Source organism: Chiloscyllium plagiosum, chromosome 19 (assembly GCF_004010195.1).
Source record: "Chiloscyllium plagiosum isolate BGI_BamShark_2017 chromosome 19, ASM401019v2, whole genome shotgun sequence".
Classification (NCBI taxonomy): domain Eukaryota; kingdom Metazoa; phylum Chordata; class Chondrichthyes; order Orectolobiformes; family Hemiscylliidae; genus Chiloscyllium; species Chiloscyllium plagiosum.
In genome coordinates, this window is record NC_057728.1 from 59,202,417 (window position 1) to 59,221,998 (window position 19,582).

General features: G+C 42.1%; 1 protein-coding gene across 2 annotated transcripts in view; it reads right to left on the bottom strand.

Annotated features, from left to right (window-relative positions):
• The window catches only part of LOC122559860 (monocarboxylate transporter 2-like), a 189,498-nt gene that overhangs the window by 106,769 nt on the left and 63,147 nt on the right, over positions 1-19,582 (bottom strand). Inside the window, exons 1-2 of one of the 2 annotated variants that reach the window (XM_043709984.1) lie at positions 10,165-10,571; positions 9,839-10,076 (exon numbers count right to left, since the gene is read on the bottom strand). In XM_043709984.1, coding sequence (XP_043565919.1) covers positions 9,839-10,052 — 214 coding nt within the window. In that variant the 5' untranslated portion in view covers positions 10,053-10,076; positions 10,165-10,571. Of the gene's footprint in view, positions 1-9,838; positions 10,077-10,164; positions 10,572-19,582 lie in introns of those variants that run through there. The other variant, XM_043709985.1, reaches the window with a different exon arrangement.

Below are 19,582 nucleotides of genomic sequence, written 5' to 3' on the forward strand. Positions count from 1 at the left end.
ACAGGGAAATGCAGGGTACGTAGGGATAGGGTAGCCATGGGGAAATGCAGGGTTATAGGGATAAGGTAGGGATCGCCCTGAGGAAATGCAGGATCATAGGGATAAGGAATGGGTACCCATGGAGAAATGCAGAGTTATAGGGATAGGGTAGGGGTGCGTCTGTGGGGGGGTGACCCAGCTTTTCGAAGGGTCAGTGTAGACCTGATGCACTGAATGGCCTGCGTCCATGCTGTAAGGATGCTATGATATTACAATTTGTTGTCTTTGCCGTAGCAACAGGAATCACATTAGCTTCAGTACTAAGTAGAAATCCTCAACAGTTATAGCTGTTCCCAACCTTTGTTTCAAATCCTTGGAAGTAAAGGCATAGCTATTAAGTTCACAATTTGGTAGTTCTAACATCTTTTAGAAACTTAAGGTGTCCTCACTGTGGACTTCAAAACAGTTGTTCTCTTCAAGTTTAAATAGCTTGTTTATCTCTTAACAGGGAATATTCGAAACATTAACTCTGATTTCTCTCCACAGATGCTGCCAGACCTGCTGAATTTTACCAGCAGTTTCTGTTTTTGTTTCCCATGTGATCTCTTCTGAATCAAACCACTCAGGTTTCCTGTCTACCCCCCACCTCCACAACCCCCACAAGATTCAGAACAGGTCACATGACCCATTTCATTTACCTTCAAATTAAAAGATTGAAGCTCCAAACTGTGTCACTTTCATAGACCAAAACAAAAGCCCTAAAATGTAATGCTATAAACCTCACCACTATAATGCTGGTTATATAGGTCTGCCATGATGGTGTAGTTGCAACATTAATTGCTTTGTAATAAAGTCTAATCTGTCTTTAACATAGAGACAGGAGCCTCCAAAATGGCTTCCAGAAGTCACATGGAACAGCAACAACAAAATTGCTATGCACGATTTCTTTGAGTTCATAGGGACCCTCTAACCTGACTTTAAATTGACTTCCTTTATTATCTTCTACACGCCATCAGGAAACACATTAAATTTATACCTATGCAGAAATGCTAATCAGTTATAACCAGTCCCATCCTTTTGAGCTGGTGTTGGGACTAGACGCTACTTATCGCAGGATGATCGCAAGCAACCTTCCTGAAATTTAGTAAATGTTTCTGAGGATAAACTGAAACTCCCTATTATGGTGGTTCCCAGAAATGTGAATGGGTTTTTCTAGATCATCTTAACCTGTCAATGCACGCCATTCAAATTGATGGCTGGGACAGTGAAAAGTGAATTACCTTAATCAAAGACACTAGATAGCCCTATTACCTAACACAGAACCACGATGTGACAATTAAGAGGGAGCAACCATTTTAATTCTTATCTGTATCCAAATAGACTATGAGGCACTGCAGCAAGCCTGAGACAGAGGCGTTGGTCAGGGAACAGGGTGGGGTTTTAACGTGGCAGGCAATAGGAAGATCAGGGTCATTTTTATGGACAGAACATAGGGGATCTGCAAAGCGGGCACCTGTTCTGCATATTGTCTCCCCATTGTAGAGGAGACCACATTGTGAGCAGCGATTACAGAAGACTATAATATACAGTAGACCTCATTTACCACCCCCTGAGAAAAAGAACAGGAAATGGCATCACCATAGGAAATTACATCACCACAAGAAATGACATCACCAACCCAAAGAAACACAAACATATAAATAGAAAGCAGGAATCATCAGCACTGCTTCGTACAGAAGCCCACTGAAGATGTTACCTAATATGGTGACGAAACATCTGAAAATGAACCTTCCAGCTCAGCGAGCAAATCTACATCCAGAACCTCAACGTGAGCTACAAATCTTCTCAAAACGTGCTAACATCCAGGATGGTGTGTTGCCTCCCTGGTACCAGGATGTCATTGAACAAAGACTTGGCGTTTTGAAAGGGGAGGGTGAGGAGTTAGAGGCCATGGTACATGTTGGTACCGATGATATGGGCAAAGTGAAGAGTGAGCTCGTGCATCAAGAATTCAGGGAGCTAGGCAGTAGATTAAGAAGCAAGACCTCAATGTCTGTAATCATAGAATCACTGCAGTGTGGAAACAGGCCATTCAGCCCAACAAGTTCACACCAACCTTCGAAGAGTAACCCACCCAGACCCACCGCCCGACCCTATTATCCTATATTTGCCTGTGACCAGTGGAGTGCCACAAGGAATGGTGCTGGGTCCACTACTTTTCATCATTTATATAAATGATTTGGATGTGAGCATAAGTAAGTTTGCAGATGACACCAAAATTGGAGGTGCAGTGGACAGCGAAGAAGGTTACCTCAGATTACAATGTGATCTTGATCTGATGAGCCAATGAACTGAGATGTGGCAGATGGAGCTTAATTCAGATAAATGCGAGGTGTTGCATTTTAGGAAAGCAAATCTTAACAGGACTTATACACTTAATGGTAAGGTCCTAGGGAGTATTGCTGAACAAAGGGGTCTTGGAGTGCAGGTTCATAGCTCCTTGAAAGTGGAGTTGCAGGTAGATAGGATAGTGAAGAAGGAGTTTGATATGCTTTCCTTTACTGGTCTGAGTTTTGAGTACAAGAGTTGGGAGGTGATGTTGCAGCTATACAAGATATTGGTTCGGCCACTGTTGGACTAATGCATGCAATTCTGGTCTCCTTCCTATCGGAAAGATGTTGTGAACCTTGAAAGGGTTCAGAGGAGATTTACAAGGATGTCACCAGGGTTGGAGAATTTGAGCTACAGGGTGAGGCTGGACAGGCTGGGGCTGTTTTCCCTAGAGCTTTGGAGGCTGAGGGGTGACCTTATAGAGGTTTACAAAGGGGCATGGATAGAGTAAATAGACAAAGTGTTTTCCCTGGGGTGGGGGAGTCCAGAACTAGAGGGGATAGGTTTAGGGTGAGAGGGGAAAGACATAAATGAGACTGAAGGGGCAACATTTTCACACAGAGGGTGGTACGTGTATGGAATGAACTGCCAGAGGAAGTGGTGGAGGCTGGTACAATTGCAACATTTAAAAAGCATTTGGATGGGTATATGAATAGGAAGGGTTTGGAGGGATATGGGCCGGATGCTGGCCGGTAGGATTAGATTGGGTTAGGCTACCTAGTCAGCATGGACGAGTTGGACCGAAGGGTCTGTTTCCGTGATGTACATCTCTATGACTCTACCCCTGACTAATGCACCTAACTTACACATCCATGAACACTAGGAGCAATTTAGCATGGCCAATTCAACCAACCTGCACATCTTTGGATTGTGGGAGGAAACCGGAGCAAACCTACGCTGACATGGGGAGAACGTGCAAATTCCAAACAGACAGTCGCTGGAGGATGGAATCGAATACTAACCACTGAGCCACCACACCATCAATATCACCTCTGGATTGCTCCTGGTGCCACATCCTTGCAAGTTTAGAAATAAGAATCAATGACAGATGAATGTGTTGCTCAAAAGTTGGTGTAAGAGGGAGTGTCTTAGCTTCTTGGATCATTGAGACCATTTTTGGGGATGGTGGGACACATATAGATAGGACAGTCTGCACCCAAACCATATTGCGGCCAATGTCCTTGCATAGGTAGGTTTGCTAGTGCCATATAAACTGGTCTGGCAGAGGGAGGGGATACGGAATATTGATGAAATAGAGACATCGTGCTACACCTAAGGAAACAAGTCAGAGTGAGTTCAGCTGTGATGAGTGGAAAAAAGATAAGGCAAGGCTGGATGGTTTCACTTTAATGCTGGGAGTGTAAGAGGTAAGACTGATGAGTTAAAAGTGTGGATATCACACAGAATTATGATATTGTTGCCCTTACAGAAACTTGGCTGGACTGGCAATTCAGCATTCCAAGGAGTAGCATCCTTAGGTGAGACAGAGGGGGTGTGTGAAAAAGGTGTTGATGCAGCACTACTAATTAATGAGTAATTTACTGCAATAAGGAGAGATGATACCTTGGAAGGGTCCTCAAGCGAGGCTTTGTGGGTAGAAGTGAAGAATGGTAAGGGAGCAGTTACTTTACTGGGAGCGTATTATAAGCACCCAAAGGGTCAGCAAGAAATAGAGGAGCAAATATGGAGACAGTTCACAGAAGTGAATACTATGGGCTTGTTTCAGGTGCATTTGAGAAAGTTTAGAAGTACTAAGTCAATTGGAACTGAATGTGGTATTTGTGGTCGGGGGCGGGGTGCTATTACCACTCTATTGCATGCCTTTACCCAAAATGTAATGGGAAGGAGGAGATCGATGTAGGTTTCAGTGTGAATATTACTCACTGAAATAATCAGGTAATTATACCAGTGGATTTGAACGTTACAAACATAAATTGGGGTAGTTATAAGCCATGGAGTTGAGGGTTTTGAGGGGGTAGTTTTCTTGAAATGTATCCGGGGGATCTTTTTGTGTCAATATGCAGAAGGCCCAACAAAGGACAGTGCAGTGCCGCACCTGGTTCTGGGGAAAGAAGCTGTACAACGTTTAATGTGGCAGTGGGGGAACATTTAAGCAATAGCGACCACAACACGGTACGATTCAAATTTGTTCTGGACAAGGTAAAGGATGGCATGCAAAAGATGGCGTTGGATTGGGGAAAGGCAGTTTTCATTAAAACAAAGCAGGATCTAGCCATAATGTGGGAGCAGCTCCTTGTGGGTAAGTCTATAGGAAAGCAATGGGGAGGGAGTCATTCAAAAAGGAACTGGGGACGGTGCAGCTCCAACATGTACCTTCGAGAGGGAAAGGTAGGAGCAATAAGTTGAGAGAACCCTGGATGTTTAGATATAGAAGAAGAGTAAGTTTTTTATCAACTCCAAAAGGAGCAATTCAGCGGCAGCCCTAGAGGAATATAGAAAGTGCAAGATATTTTATAAATACATTAAAATAAAGAGGCTAACCAGTAAATGAGTAAGGCTAATTAAGGATCAAGGGGGCAACCTGTATGTGAGACTACAGGACATTGGAAAGGTGCTGAATGAAAACTTGTCTGCAGTCTTTACTTTAGCAAAAGAGAACATAGGTACAGAATTTAGGAAAAGGGACTGTGAGGAACTTCCACAGATGGACATAAGAAATGGGGAGGTATTTGAGGCTCTGTTGGGCTTAAAAACAGACAAGTCCCCTGGCTTAAATAGAACATAGAACATTGAAAAGTACAGCATAGAACAGGCCCTTAGGCCCATGATGTTGTGCCGAGGTTTAATCCTAATGTAAAATATAGTAACAACCTACGCACCCCTCAACTCACTGCTATTCATGTACATGTCCAGCAGTCACTTAAATGCCCCCAATGACTCTGCTTCCACCACCACAGCTGGCAACACATTCCATGCATTCACAACTCTCAGCGTTAAGAACCTACCTCTGACGTCTCCTTTATACCTTCCTCCTAATATCTTCAAACTATGACTTCTCGTACCAGTCAATCCTGCCCTGGGGAAAAGTCTCCGGCTATTGACTCTATCTGTTCCTCTCATTATTTTGTACACCTTGATCAGGCCTCCTCTCTTCTTCTGTCTCTCCAGAGAGAAAAGTCCACACTTATTCAACCTTTCTTCATAAGGCAAGCCCTCCAGTCCAGGTAGCATCCTGGTAAACCTTCTTTGTACCCTCTCCAAAGCCTTTGTATCTTTCTTATAGTAGGGCGACCAGAACTGGACACAATATTCCAAGTGTGGCCTCACCACGGACTTGTAGAGCTGCAGCAAAACCTCACTGCTCTTAAACTCGATCCCCCTGTTGATGAAAGCCAAAACACCATATGCTTTCTTAACAACCCTATCCACTTGGGTGGCAACTTTGAGGGATCTATGTACTTACACACCCAGATCCCTCTGTTCCTCCACACTGCCAAGAATCCTGTCATTAATCCTATATTCAGCATTCGAGTTCAATCTTCCAAAATGCATCACTTTGCAATTATCCAGGTTGAACTCCATCTGCCATTTCTGAGGCCAGCTCTGCATCCAGTCTATGTTGCGCTGCAGCCTGCAGTAGCCCTCTATACTATCGACGACATGTCCAACCTTTGTGTCATCTGCAAATTTGCTAACCCACCCCTCAACCTCCTCATCCAAGTCATTTATAAAAACTACAAAGAGCAGAGGCCCAAGTACAGAGCCCTGCGGGATTCCACTCAACACTGACCTCCAGGCAGAATACTTTCCATCTACAACCACTCTCTGCCTTCTGTCAGCCAGCTAATTCTGAATCCAGATAGCCAAATCTCCCTGTATCCCATACTTCCTGACTTTATGAATGAGCCAAATGAATTGCATCTGCCATGGAATGTGTGGCAGGAAATTGCAGGGGCACTGACACAAATGTTTAATTCCTCTCTGGCCATGGAAATTATAGACCATTGAGTCTCATATCAGTGCTAGGGAAACTATTGGAGAAAATTCTGAAGGAGCCAAGTAATACCTACTTGGAAAGAAATGGGTTAATTACGGATAGTCACTATGGCTTTGTTAAAGGGAGGTCATGCCTTAAAAATGTGTTTTTTTTTTAAATGAGATCAAGTGTGTAGATGAGGGAAATTCAGTTGATTAGTTTATATGGATTTTAGCAAAGCTTTTGACAAGGTCCCACATGGGAGACGAATTGAGAAAGTTAAAGCACTTGGAATTGAGGGAAATTTGGCGAGATGGATCAGAAGCGGGCTTAGTAATAGGGCACCAAGGGTAGTTGTAGAAGGCTGTTTGAGTTACTGGAGGCTGGTGTCCAGTAGTGTGCCACAAGGATCAGTACTGGGTCCCTCATTGTTAGTTAAATGTGTAAATGATACAGATGAAAATGTGGGGGGAATGTTAAGCAAATTTGCAGACGACGCCAAGATTGGCAAGAATAGTGAAAAAGGAGGTTGTAGGTTACAGGGAGATATAGGTGGCTTCATCAGATGGGCAGAGCAGTGGCAGATGGCATTTAACCCAGATAAGTGTGAAGTGATGCACGATGGAAAAAAAACAAGATGAGGGAACATTTAACGAATGCAGGACATTCAGAAGCTCAGAGGAACAGATGGATCTTGGGGTATTTATCCACAGATCCCTGGAGTCAGCAGAGCAGGTGTATAAGATAGTTAAGGTTAGATTCCCTACAATACAGAAACAGGCCATTCAGCCCAACAAGTCCACACCGACCCTCTGAAGAATAACCCATCCCCCTACATTTAGCCCTAATTCACCTGGCCTACACACCTTTGGAATGTGGGAGGAAATCAGAGCACCCGGAAGAAACTCACGCAGACACAGGGAGAATGTGCAAACTCCACACAAACAGTCGCCCTGGAATTGAACCCAGGTCCCTAGTGCTGGGAGGCAGCAGTGCAACCTACTGAGCCACCATGCTGCCCTCAGTTCGAAGGTGTATGGGATATTTGTTTCCATCAGTACAGGCATAAAGTTTAAGAGCAAGGAGGCAATGTTGGGAGTTGTATACAGCGTTGGTCAGGCCACAGCTGGAGTACTGTGTGCAGTCCTGGTAATGTCACTACAGGAATGATGTGATAGCATTGGAGGGGGTACAGAGAAGATTCATCAGGATGTTGCCTGGGATGGAGAAATTGAGCTAAATAGTGTTGGATTGTTTTCTTTAGAGCAGAGAAGACTAAGGGGGGACATGACTGAGGTGGATAAGATTATGAGGGGTATGCCCAGGGTGATTAGAGAGCAGCCCCTTGGTTGAGCGGTCAATCATGACGGGGCATAGCTGTAGGATAAGGGACAGGAGATTCAGAGGGGATTTTGAAAACTCAGCAGGTGGTGGGAATCTGGAATACACTGCCTGGGAAGTTAGGGGAGGCTGGAAGCCTTACGACTTTTAAAAGATATTTGGATAAGTACTTCAAATATTATAACATTCAAGGATATGGGACAAATGCAGGAAATTGGGATTAGCATGTCTCTAGTGGTAGTTATGCTGGTACCAGCCTCCAGTAACTCAAACAGCCTTCTCCTACCCTTGGTGCCCTATTACTAAGCCCGTTTCTGATCCATCTCCCCAGGTTTCCCTCAATTCCAAGTAATTTGACCTTCTCAATCAGTCTCCCATGTGGGACCTTGTCAAAAGCTTTGCTAAAATCCATATAAACTACATCAACTGAATTTCCCTCATGTTGGGCCAAAGGGCCTTTTCTGCACTACATGAATCTATGAATCTTTAAAGCATCTTTCAAACCCTTCCATCTAGAAGGACGAGGGCTGCAGATACCCTGTGCAAGTTCCCCATTAAGCCACTCACCATCCTGACTTGGAAATATACCGCCTTTCCTTCACTGTTGCTGGGTTAAAATGCTGAAATTCCCTTCCTGAGGGCATTGTGAGTCAACTCACAGCACATGGACTGCAGCAATTCAAGAAGGCAGCTCACTACCACCTTCTCCAGGGGCAACTAGGGATGAGCAATAAATGCTGGGCCCAGCCAGTGACGCCCACATCCCACGAGTAAAGAAAAGAAGTCCTGCCATGTAGTTTGAAACAATTAATGACATTAACAATGAATTAAGTAACCATGATTACAGAGTCTGTACTGCACAGAAACAGGCCACATTGCCTGGTCCAACTGGCCCATGTTGGTTTTCTACTTGATACAAGTCTCTTCCTCACCTCTTCTTCTACCTCTATCAGCTTAACCTTCTAAAGCTTTCTCCCTTGTCTATCCATCTAGCTTCCCCTCAACAGCATCCATGCCTGATATACAAAAATATCTTTGTGCTGATAACCAAAAATGGTGGGCCAATAAATTGGCCTCGAGCAGAAGACTTGCTTGATATATCCTCAGTTATGCCACCCCAATAGTTTTTGTTTTCAGTTAAACGTTAAATAGAAGCAGTGCCTGAAGTGTGGTTAGATAGATCATGGATATTGAAGCATGTGTTTCACCGATGGCTATATTCTAAAAGAACTGGCATGTGTGGCCAAATGGAGATGCACAATTCTGGCAATTTCTGTCAACTTGTCCTCTTGAATAGAAAAGAGCCACACAGACCAATAATGTGAAAACTCCACAACGTAGCTGGGGTAAGGAGTGATGCCAGCTGGGGCTTCAGAAAATGATGCTGGTGCATCGAGCCATTGTTGATGGCCAGTGAGAAAACCATTGGAGATAGATAGTGAATGGAAAATGCTTAGGGGGTTGACAACTCGCGATGGTGACAACTCCGGATTTGTTGCTTTCAGTAGTCTGGTTAAATGCCAACTTTTGATATAGTTGTCCATAACTGCTTTATTCACCCAATGCTACTCCCACTACAGTTCATGTAGTAAAAGCAAAAGTAGAATTAATTCCTCTTGAATCCGATTAAACACAACAAATGTAATATTATTGCTATTATTCATTACTGGAGCGAAGAAGATAAAAATATACAATTTGGAATCTCATTGTTCTTGTGACTGAGAAACTATTAACTTGAACTAACCAGACAAACAGACACTTCGTAAATGGAACAGGAGCCCATATCTACCCTTATTTTCACCTTAAACACTGTAACTTCAAACGGGTTCTGATTGAGCATGAAGAACAATCTTGATTGATCTCCCATTTGCAATATTCCACAATCAATAATTGGAAACATACCCAAATATGAAACGACTTTAAATATTGCATATGATTGTACATATATCAAAAATTGGCTTCATAAATGACATTCTTTCTCGAATACATTCTATATTTCTTTTTTCTCTGAATGAATTACTGCATCTCAGGTGCTAAATAAATACAGGTGGTTGTCATTGAATGTGCAACCTTTCTATAATTACAGAACTTGCTCTAATATGTTTCAGCCAACATCTGTAAAGTAGCTTCCCAAACTGTTTGATGTCGATGAGTTACAGCATGAATTGTAGTATAAGTTTATTAGCCTACCTCCAGCGTACATAACAGCCAATGTTGTCGAAGAGATCCATGCAATCTGACTGTACGAGGTGTCAAAGATCTCCTGAATCTCCTTAAAGAACACAGTGATGGCCTTGGGAAATGCATAAGAAAATCCAATCGCGACAAAAGCTCCTACGACCACTGCCCAGCCCCAACCACCATCTGGGGGACCAGATTCCTGGGATGATGCTGGTGGTGGCATCTTAGACTTCTTGCTCTTGGGTGACTGGAAGAAACAAAGGAAAAGTCATTTTACAATGTAGCAGCCATAAAATACTAAAGAAAATCCTGTTGATCCTGTCTAGAAGACAAACCTCTGTGCCCTTCTAGATGTTCAAGAGGTTTCCTCCAGCCAATCTTTGCAGATTGACTTTCTCTTGAAGTGTTAGTATTGACAAAACTGAGTTGAGGCTGTCAAATACAAGGAGTGCAATAATAATGAAAGCTGGCTGGTATTTTCAGCTTGGCATAGTTCAATATAAACACACGCACAGTAGGAGGAGACACACAACGTCAGTCAAGGGATTATCTCACTGCACATGCCATGCTTTAAATCACTGAAATAATTGCTTTCTCGATAACTTGGCCCATTCAGGAAATCTCTGCTGAAAACTAACAGACGCCCCACAACTTTAGGAGCAGAAAAGAGAAAATCCAACAGGAGGCAAAATTGCAGTGCCAGGCAATTTAAGCCAGCCTCACACTAATCAGTGCTTTGGGCAAACAATTCAAGCTCTCCTTTCAACTGCAGGTAAACTGGAAGAGTGAGGCTTGGGAAGACATGTGATTTTCCCTCACAAAAGGTAAATAAAGAATTATAACTGAGCAAGAAGTGCTGGAGTTTAAATAAAAACTATGACCTTATATCCAATAGGACAGAACAGTAACTTAGTCACAAGGTCAGCCAGGGGCGAAATCAAGTTGAGAAAAGAAAGCACATTGTTTTAATGTAATAGCACATTCATTTCCAAAGGTTCCAATCAATACAGCTCTATCTGATCTCATTACTGCACATGTACACACTTACACACAGACAACTTATGAATATTCTATCGTCACCAGCTGTCTGTTCTCCACTCATGCTCATTAACAAAATTACATGTTGCCAAACGTTATCATCAAGCCCTGCTTGAGGTGACCTTCCTTGGTAATGTTCAAGGTCTCACAGCAGTTTGCTCTCTGCCAATGCTACAAAAGCAAGGAATCATCTTGCTAGTCAAACATGCCATTGCATGGACTAGACAAATGTACACTGCGTGGCTGGATCCATCGCTGTACTCCAAATGGCCATTAAATGGTACTTAAAATGGTCATTGATTTTAGTGACACAAATCAATTGCTGTCCTTTTACCAAAGGCTCATCTTAACACCCCAACTCCAATCCTAAGGGGAGGTAATGGCTTAATGGTACTTTTACTGGACTTGGTACTACAGACCCAGCTAATGCTCTGGGGATTTGGTCAAATCCTGCCATGGTGGAATATGAATTCAATTTTTTTAAAAATCTGGAATTAAGAGTCTAATGATGACTATGACATCATTGCCGATTGTTGGGGGAAAAACACATCCGGGGTCAATAATGCCCCTTTAGGGAAGTGAACAGCTGTCCTTTCCTGGTCTGGACTGCATGTGACTCCAGACTCAGGGTGGCCAACGCTTACCTGCCCTTTGGGGCAATTAGGGATTGGTAATAAATGCTGGCCAAGAGAAACACTCTCATCCTATGAATGGGTGAATAAAAATGAGAAACGACTTCCCAATCAAACCTTCAGTTGTAAGTGCTAAAGAAAAGCAAAAATTATAACTACATGGCACATTGCTGTACCTGGGCTCAATGACCAGTAATCAGGAACTGGGGCCTGAACTATTCACCATTATAGCCAGTTAGTCTTTTTATTCAACAGAATATAGCTGACCTTTGATCAAGTCCCACACCCTAATCTTTGCTCTATATCCCTGAATAGATTTGGTTATAGACATGGATCAAACTTATAATTAATAATTATTATTATTATAACTTACCTCAGAGCAACTGTGATTAGCAAAACATAATTCCAAACTTCTAGCACTCTTTGGGTGTAGCAGTGTGGCTTGATTGTGTTCTCAAAAGTATAACTCTTCTTTTTTTGTCTATGCCTCATAGATTTAACTTGCCAAACAAGAGCACGTGGGTGGCACAGTGGTTAACACTGCTGCCTTACAGCATCAGAGACCCAGGTTCAATTCCTGCCTTGGGCAACTGTCTGTGTGGAGTTTGCACATTCTCCCCATGTCTGCGTGGGTTTCCTCCAGGTGCTCCGGTTTCTGTCCAAAAACGTGCAGCTTAGGTGAATTGGCCATGCTAAATTACCCGTAGGTGTAGGGGAATTGGTCTGGGTGTGTTGCTCTTCGGAGGGATGGTGTGGGCTTGTTGGGCCGAAGAGCCTGTTTCCACACTGCAAGCAATCTAATCAAATGGTTCCCGACCTGGGTCCACAAGCTAATTCTGTGCTAAACGTTTTACACAGTGTTCTCTCTCCTTTATGTACGTTCTTGTGTTAGTCATAAGCTAACAGGGGTAATTGTAGAGAGCTTTGTGGTGACCACATCTGGATTATTTTATGTAGTTTTGATGTCTTTATCTGAGGAAGGACATTCTGGCAATGGAGGGAGTGCAACGGAGGTTAACCAGACTGGTTCCCGGGATGGCAGAACAGAGGTATGAAGGGAGACTGGTTCATTTAGGAGTATATTCACTAGAGTTTAGAAGAACGAGGGAGACTCACATAACAACCTATTAAACTCTAACAGGACTACACAGGATAGATGAGGGAAAGTTGTTCCTGTTGCCTGTAGAGTACAGAACTAGGGGTTATAATCTAAGGATGTAGGGTGGCCATTTAGGACTGAGGTGAATAGAAATGTCTTCACTCAGAGAGTATGGAACCTGTGGTTGAGAGTGGTTGAGGTCAGTGCATTGAATGTTTTCAAGAAGGAGTTAGATATAGTTCTTAGGGCGAAAGGGATCAAAGGGTACAATGAGGAAATGGGAACAAGGGACTGAGTTGGATAATTAGGCATGATCCCATTGAAGGGTGGAGGAGACTCAAAGGGCTGAATGGCCTTCTCCTGCTCCTACTTTCAATGTAAAGTCATACAGATTGAGTAGTGTTGAAGTAATTCACTTGAAAATTTTATACAGGTTTATGTAATGGCTCGACTACAAACGGCAGCTATAGATAACAATATTTGTGTCCTGACTCCACTTTGCTTCTGTCCAAATACACATGGCAGCTGCACTGGTCATTCTATCCTGATCCTTAATGCTTTACATATCTAGGTCTTCAAACAAATCAGCTCTGATAACATTACATACATGGTAAAATTTCATATACATTAGGGTATTTGCAAATTTATTCACCCAAAAAATAATTGAAAACTATGCAGTAATGAATATCAGTCTGAACTGTGTAATGGTGAATTGACAATCCTATCAACTCTTCTGATGGTCTACTTTTTAGAGATTTATGCTTCACGCTTGGGTGTCCTTGGCTTGTGGATGTGTGTTGGCGTTTATATGCTGTTAGCATGTTGGGTGTTGACCTGACAGTGACCATGCCTTCATTATCCCAGTTTATTTGTTTGCATGCACATGTATGTGCTTTGTGTACAATCAGAGTTCCTTGAGTTGGCTTCTGTTCATCCCTTAACGTTGCTCCATTCAGTGTTGTGATTTTGTAGGACCTAGGTTCACTGTGCACTTGAGATATCACTCTGGACGTCAAAGTTCACCTTGTGGAAAGTATGATTCTGACCTTCTGCAGATTAAGCAGGTCTGCACCTGCATGTTGATCATGCACCATCTTTGCTCCTCCTTATTTTTCTGAAGGTTTTTCTTGTATCTTTTGAACAGGTGCTGGGTTGACAGAGTTGTCCTAACTCGCCTTTCAAACACAAGCTCACGTGGTGATAGCAAACTCATGTTCAGAGCTGTAGTCATTCCCATACTAGATAATTTGTAGATGACGTTGAAGTCATATCCCTGTTCATTGACCAAAACTTGCTGTAAACTAAATGGTGCATGCACTTCTCAGTGATTTGCACCAAATTATTTTCAAGGGTTTGCGATTGCTTTCCACAGTAATATTTGTTAACAAATAGGTGTGCATAGAATCCTGTGTTTCACAGTGTGTTGGAAAAGTCAGATTGCAATTGCAATAAACTTCTGAATCCAATTGAAATTGCTTTATTACATTGCATGATGCACATTTCTAGCTCTTTGTGAGGTGTTTCAGTTTCCAGGATCGTCTACTTCCTTGGGTTAGTACTGTAGGATACAAGTTTCTGCTGACAACTCTTGTGAGTCAAATGTTTGTTGATGAATCCTCCTCCCATACATTTGGAATGTCTTTCTGTATGAGTTATCTAAAAGATAATACTGTGTGCGAAAAGTTTGGCATGTGTGGTGCCTGGATGTTAGAAATTCTGAGACATCTCTTTATTGCCTTGAGAAAGAGGTAAGTGTCATTCATCTTCAAGTTTTTCTAGGTTGGCCTGAGTAAACAAAAGATTTGATTGAACCACATGCACATGATCCTTCCTATTATTTAAGGTGTGTCCTTCATGATGAGCTATCACCATCTTTTGTCCATTACCAGAATATCATCAGCAATATTTACCCATTCAGAAATAATTTCTGCAAATCTATGCATATACCAATGCACCAGTTCCTAACTGACAGATAGATTGAAGGGTAGTCTCTGGAATCAGATAGTATTCTGAAAATAGTAATTTCTTAATGATCCTAATTCTTGAACAGCCCAATATTCATGTTTAACATCCAGCTTGGAGAAGGATTGCATTCCTTCTGGGTAGCACAGTGGCTTAGTGGTTAGCACTGCTGCCTCACAGCACCAGGGTCCCAGGTTCAATTCCAGCCTTTGATGAGTGTCTGTGTGGAGTTTGCACATTCTCCCTATGACTGTGTGGGTTTCCTCCCACAGTCCAGGTGTATTGGCCATGCTACATTGCCCATAGTGTTAGGTGCATTAGTCAGAGGGAAATGGGTCTGGGTGGGTTACTCTTCGGAGGGTCGGTGTGGACTTGTTGGGCTGAAGGGCCTGTTTCCACACTGTAAAGAATCTAATCTAAAATTCCTGTAAATTGAGGTCCAACATTTCTAATGTTGGAATTTTGTGTGAGCATCTCATTAGAGAATGATTTCGATGTCTTGGATCCAAACATACCCTGTATTTGCCAACTTTCTTAAGTACACGTGTAATAGAATTGCACCAGTTTATGTATTGATACATATGATGGATGAAACATTACATTCTTATCCTACTAGCCCACTTTTAACCTTGTCACAAATGTTCATTCTGCACTTTCTCTGATAGTTGATTGATAGAATTACATCTCACATGCACAAAATGTCATCACCTTTGAAATCCTCAATAGTGTCCAATCTAGGAGAATGTGAGGACTACAGATGCTGGAGAGTCAGAGTTGAAAAGGGTGGTGCTGGAAAAGCACAGCAGGTCAGGCAGCATCCGAGGAGCAGGAGAGCTGATGTTTCAGGCATAAGCCCTGCATCAAGAATGTGGAGGTGGTTAGGAGGTGTAAGGGATGAGAGATAAAAAGGGGGTGGGGGTGGGGCTGGGAGTGGGAAGGTGACAAGTGGATGCAGATGGGAGTAATTGTGATAGGTCAGTGGGGAGGGTGGAGTGGATAGGTGGGAAGGAAGGATGGTGCCAAGTTGGAGGGTTGGATCTGGGATGAGGTGGGGTGGAGGGGCGATTTGGAAACTGATGAAGTCGATGTTGATTCTAAGTGGTTGTAAGGTCCCAAGTTGGAAGATGAGCCGTTCTTCCTCCAGTTGGTAGGTGGCTAGGATTTGGCGATGGAGGACACCCAGGACTTGCATGTCCTTGGCAGAGTGGGAGGAGAGTTGAAGTGGTCAGCCACAGGGCGGTGGGGTGTTTGGTGCATGTGTCCCAGAGATGTTCCCCAAAACATTGGCATCCTGTCTCTCCATTGTACAGGAGTGTCCAATCCGTTTGTCTACAGTTGTTGTAAGTCTAGGCTGAGTCATTGTGGTTATTCTTGGTCCCTTCAGCTACAATGACTATTTTGGTGATCTCATGATTGGTCACAACATTGAAATCCATGCATGCTAGCGATCTTGCCATTGCCTGGCTACTCATGTCCAGAAGGTAGAATATTCATAGTTTCCATGCAGAATTGCCAGAGTAGCATTGTAGCATCAGCACACCAATGTAAGATGAATGTCACTTTAAGCAAAATTAATTTTGTTGATGTAGATTATACTATTGACCCAAGATCCAGATATTTTCCATTCATCCTGTAAACAATGCCCACAGCATTCTCTGCACGGTGGCTCAGTGGTTAGCACTGCTGCCTCACAGCACCAGCGACCCCGATTTGATTCCAGCCTCGGGCGACTGTCTGTGTGGAGTTTGCCCATTCTCCCTGTGTGGGTTGCCTCCAGGTGCTCTGGTGTCCTCCCACAGTCCAAAGATGTGCAGGTTAGGTGAATTGGCCATGCTAAATTGCCCATAGTGTTAGGTGCATTAGTCAGAGAGAAATGGGCCTGGGGGGTTACTCTTCAGAGGGTCTGTGTGGACTTGTTGGGCTAAAGGACCTGTTTCCACGCTGTAGGGAATCTAATCTAAAGACCAGTGGGAAGCTTGTTCTTGACAAGATGACAAATTGTGGTGACACTCATTCTTGTTGCTATCATATTGCACATGCCATTTGTCAGACTGCATCCTGTTGTCCCTCTGTCCATAACATGGGAGCCACATACCTTGTAAATGTGAGCCCAATGTCCTTTTGTACCTTAAAGCTTTCAACGATCTTGGAATGGAGGATAGTGTTGCCATGGGTGCAACAGACCACACTTTCCACCAAGCTTACTTGCTTTCATCCTCCTAACCACACTGCCAGTATTTAGCACTGCACCTAATGCTTGCAGATGTTATTGTCTAGTTAAATCTGCTTCACATCTTCTGTCATTGTTAAATAATGTATCAAGATAGTGATGTTTCATTTTCTCCAAGGGGTATTTTTAGAAAGCTTTGTTGGATGTTGAAGTTATGACTAGCTCCATTATCTGCTCAGGCAACTCAACCTCTAAAAAAAATCAATCATTTCCCCTGTCAATGCACCTAATATCAAACTGATTAATTAATTCTTGCAATTGTTGCTTGTCAGGCACCAATTCTGAATGATACACTTCAGAATTTTGGATGAAACTGATTTTCCAGCATTTTTCACAGCTCAGCAGGGCCATTCTGATTCTCTTGAAGCAGAGGTGAAATGTTGATTTTGTGTAATCACTTATTTCCAGTGGCTGTTTGTATTCCATTGCTTCCCTACCCAGTTCTGAAATTGCTAGATCTCAAAAACATCTCTGTCCTCTGTTTAAAGAACCTAACTTCAGATAGAATGTCTGTGCCCTTCCAATTCATGCTGAGGAATTTGATAGTATTCTTTCTGATATCCCTTCTCTTTTGCAACTGCTGCAAATACCTGGAGGATTGCTTCTATATTGTCACTCTATATGGAGACTCAGCAATGCAGCTGAACACATTCTGAAATCAAGTATTCATTATTCTTACAGTTTTTTTTCTCTAGTGTGCAAATATAAATCCAAGTCCACACCATTTCAACACATGTCTGATGCTTTCTTCTGGAGTATTCTAACTGGTATCACTGTCTTTTTTCTTAAGACAAATCACCCCTCAGCACTATTCTCTGCTTTCTTCAATTATTAATAATTAACAAAGATAATGTAGCATGGATTTTACTTGAAAATTTGTTACTGGTTTACTTAACAGCTCGGATTATTACTTTTAGTTATAGATAATTATGAGTCTAGAATGCTTCTGCTAATATTGCCTGGGGCAGTTTGTCATGTGATTTCTTGCTTCTTGACCCATGAACATATCTAACACTTAAAGCAATACAGCTCTTAAAGCAATGCTAGTTCTTTCTCATAACTACATTTTGATGGGGAAAATTGTCATGTCCTCTCTGCAAATTTTTTTTCAATTCTGTTCTCCTTGACATTATAAAAAAAAATCAATCTAATTACTTATAATCTTCTACATTCCAGGGAATATAACCTGATTTAATCTTGTCTTTCAATATAACCTTTAGAAGCCATTTATAATTCTGTTAAATTGGACCTCATCTACTCTAAGGGTTTGTCGATTATTAGGAATGCTTTCCTGAACTGCTTAGCGTACCCCAAGTCTGATCTAAGTCTGACCTGATATAGCTTTGGATTAACTTCTATTCCCTTGTATACTTTTCCTCTGGACAAGACCACTGCCAAGCCAAAGTAGACTGAAGACTAGTGTATGTGTTCTAACTATCATCTCCGCTAAGATTGACTAATTAAGTGAGTCTGGAACTTTTCTTGTATTAAAGGCCGAGTGGACACATTGTTATAAAAGACCATAAGATCACTGGAACAGGGGAAAGGTCATTCAGACCATGATGTCCATCTCACCATTTTAGATCTGGGCTAATCATCACCTCGATGCCATGTTTTTGAACCCTCTCCATATCTATCAATGTAATTAGCCTCTAGAAACAGAGTGATTTCTGTCTTGAACAAACTCAATAATAAGTTTCCACAGTCCTCAGGGGTAGAGAATTCAAAAGATTCACATCCTCTGAGTGAAGAAATTCGTCATCATCTCAGTCTTGAATGTCCTTGTTTTGGGTCTATGTTTGCTAGTTCTAGAATCACCAGCCAGGAAAAACAACCTATATACCCTCTTCATGCCCTGTAAAAAACATTGTACATTTCAATAAGATCACCTCTTGTTCTTTGAAACTTTGGAGACCCAGTTTCATTAATCTGTCTTCATAGCACAATCTTGCCATCCTAGAGTTTAATCTGGTGAATCTCAACTGCAATCCTTCCATGGGCATGTATATAATAAGGAGACCATAACTACACAATAGTTGAGGTGAGATCTCAACAAGTTCTGAGGAACTGTAGTAAAACATCTCTACTTCTATACTCAAACCTCTTTGAAATGAATGCCAACACATTATTTACATTACAAGGTTCAGTTAGTAAGTAAGCTACCTTAGGAGCCAAACTTCCATTCTTTTTTAAGAACAGGAATACGCAAGGTAAACTTAATTATTTGCCATTGCTTGTCCCACTCAGTCAGGTGAGATCATTTATGCTTGTTATGAAACAGATTCTGAAATTTCTATGTTCAGATAATAGTGACAAGAGTCTATTGTTGTACATTACCAATTAACCGAATGCAATATAAAACATATCAGATTATATCCTCTGCTCTTATGTAGCAAAAAAGAATTCTAATCTGACTTTGTCATGGAAATCCTACTGATTCCAACAGCTCTGTTTCACACCAACTTTCTCACAGGCATACAGTAAATGTCTCAATGCAATTCACAAAGAGAGACAGATAGTAGGCCCTTGCAAAGTAGATATGGGGGAGGAGATCAAAGACTGAGACACAGATTCTCCTTCTGAGGGAGATTTTCACGAAGGTGTGACTGAGGGAAGCAGAAGAAAGATAATTCCTTTAAAACAATAAATTGTCTAAGTACAGTATAATGTGATCACTGATTAGATTACAGTTTATTACAAAGGGATGATCTTATCTTTACACACACTGCAAAGATAAGCAAACAACATTGCAGGCATCGAAAATAGAAGAAGGCGGTTACTTCCCACAAATC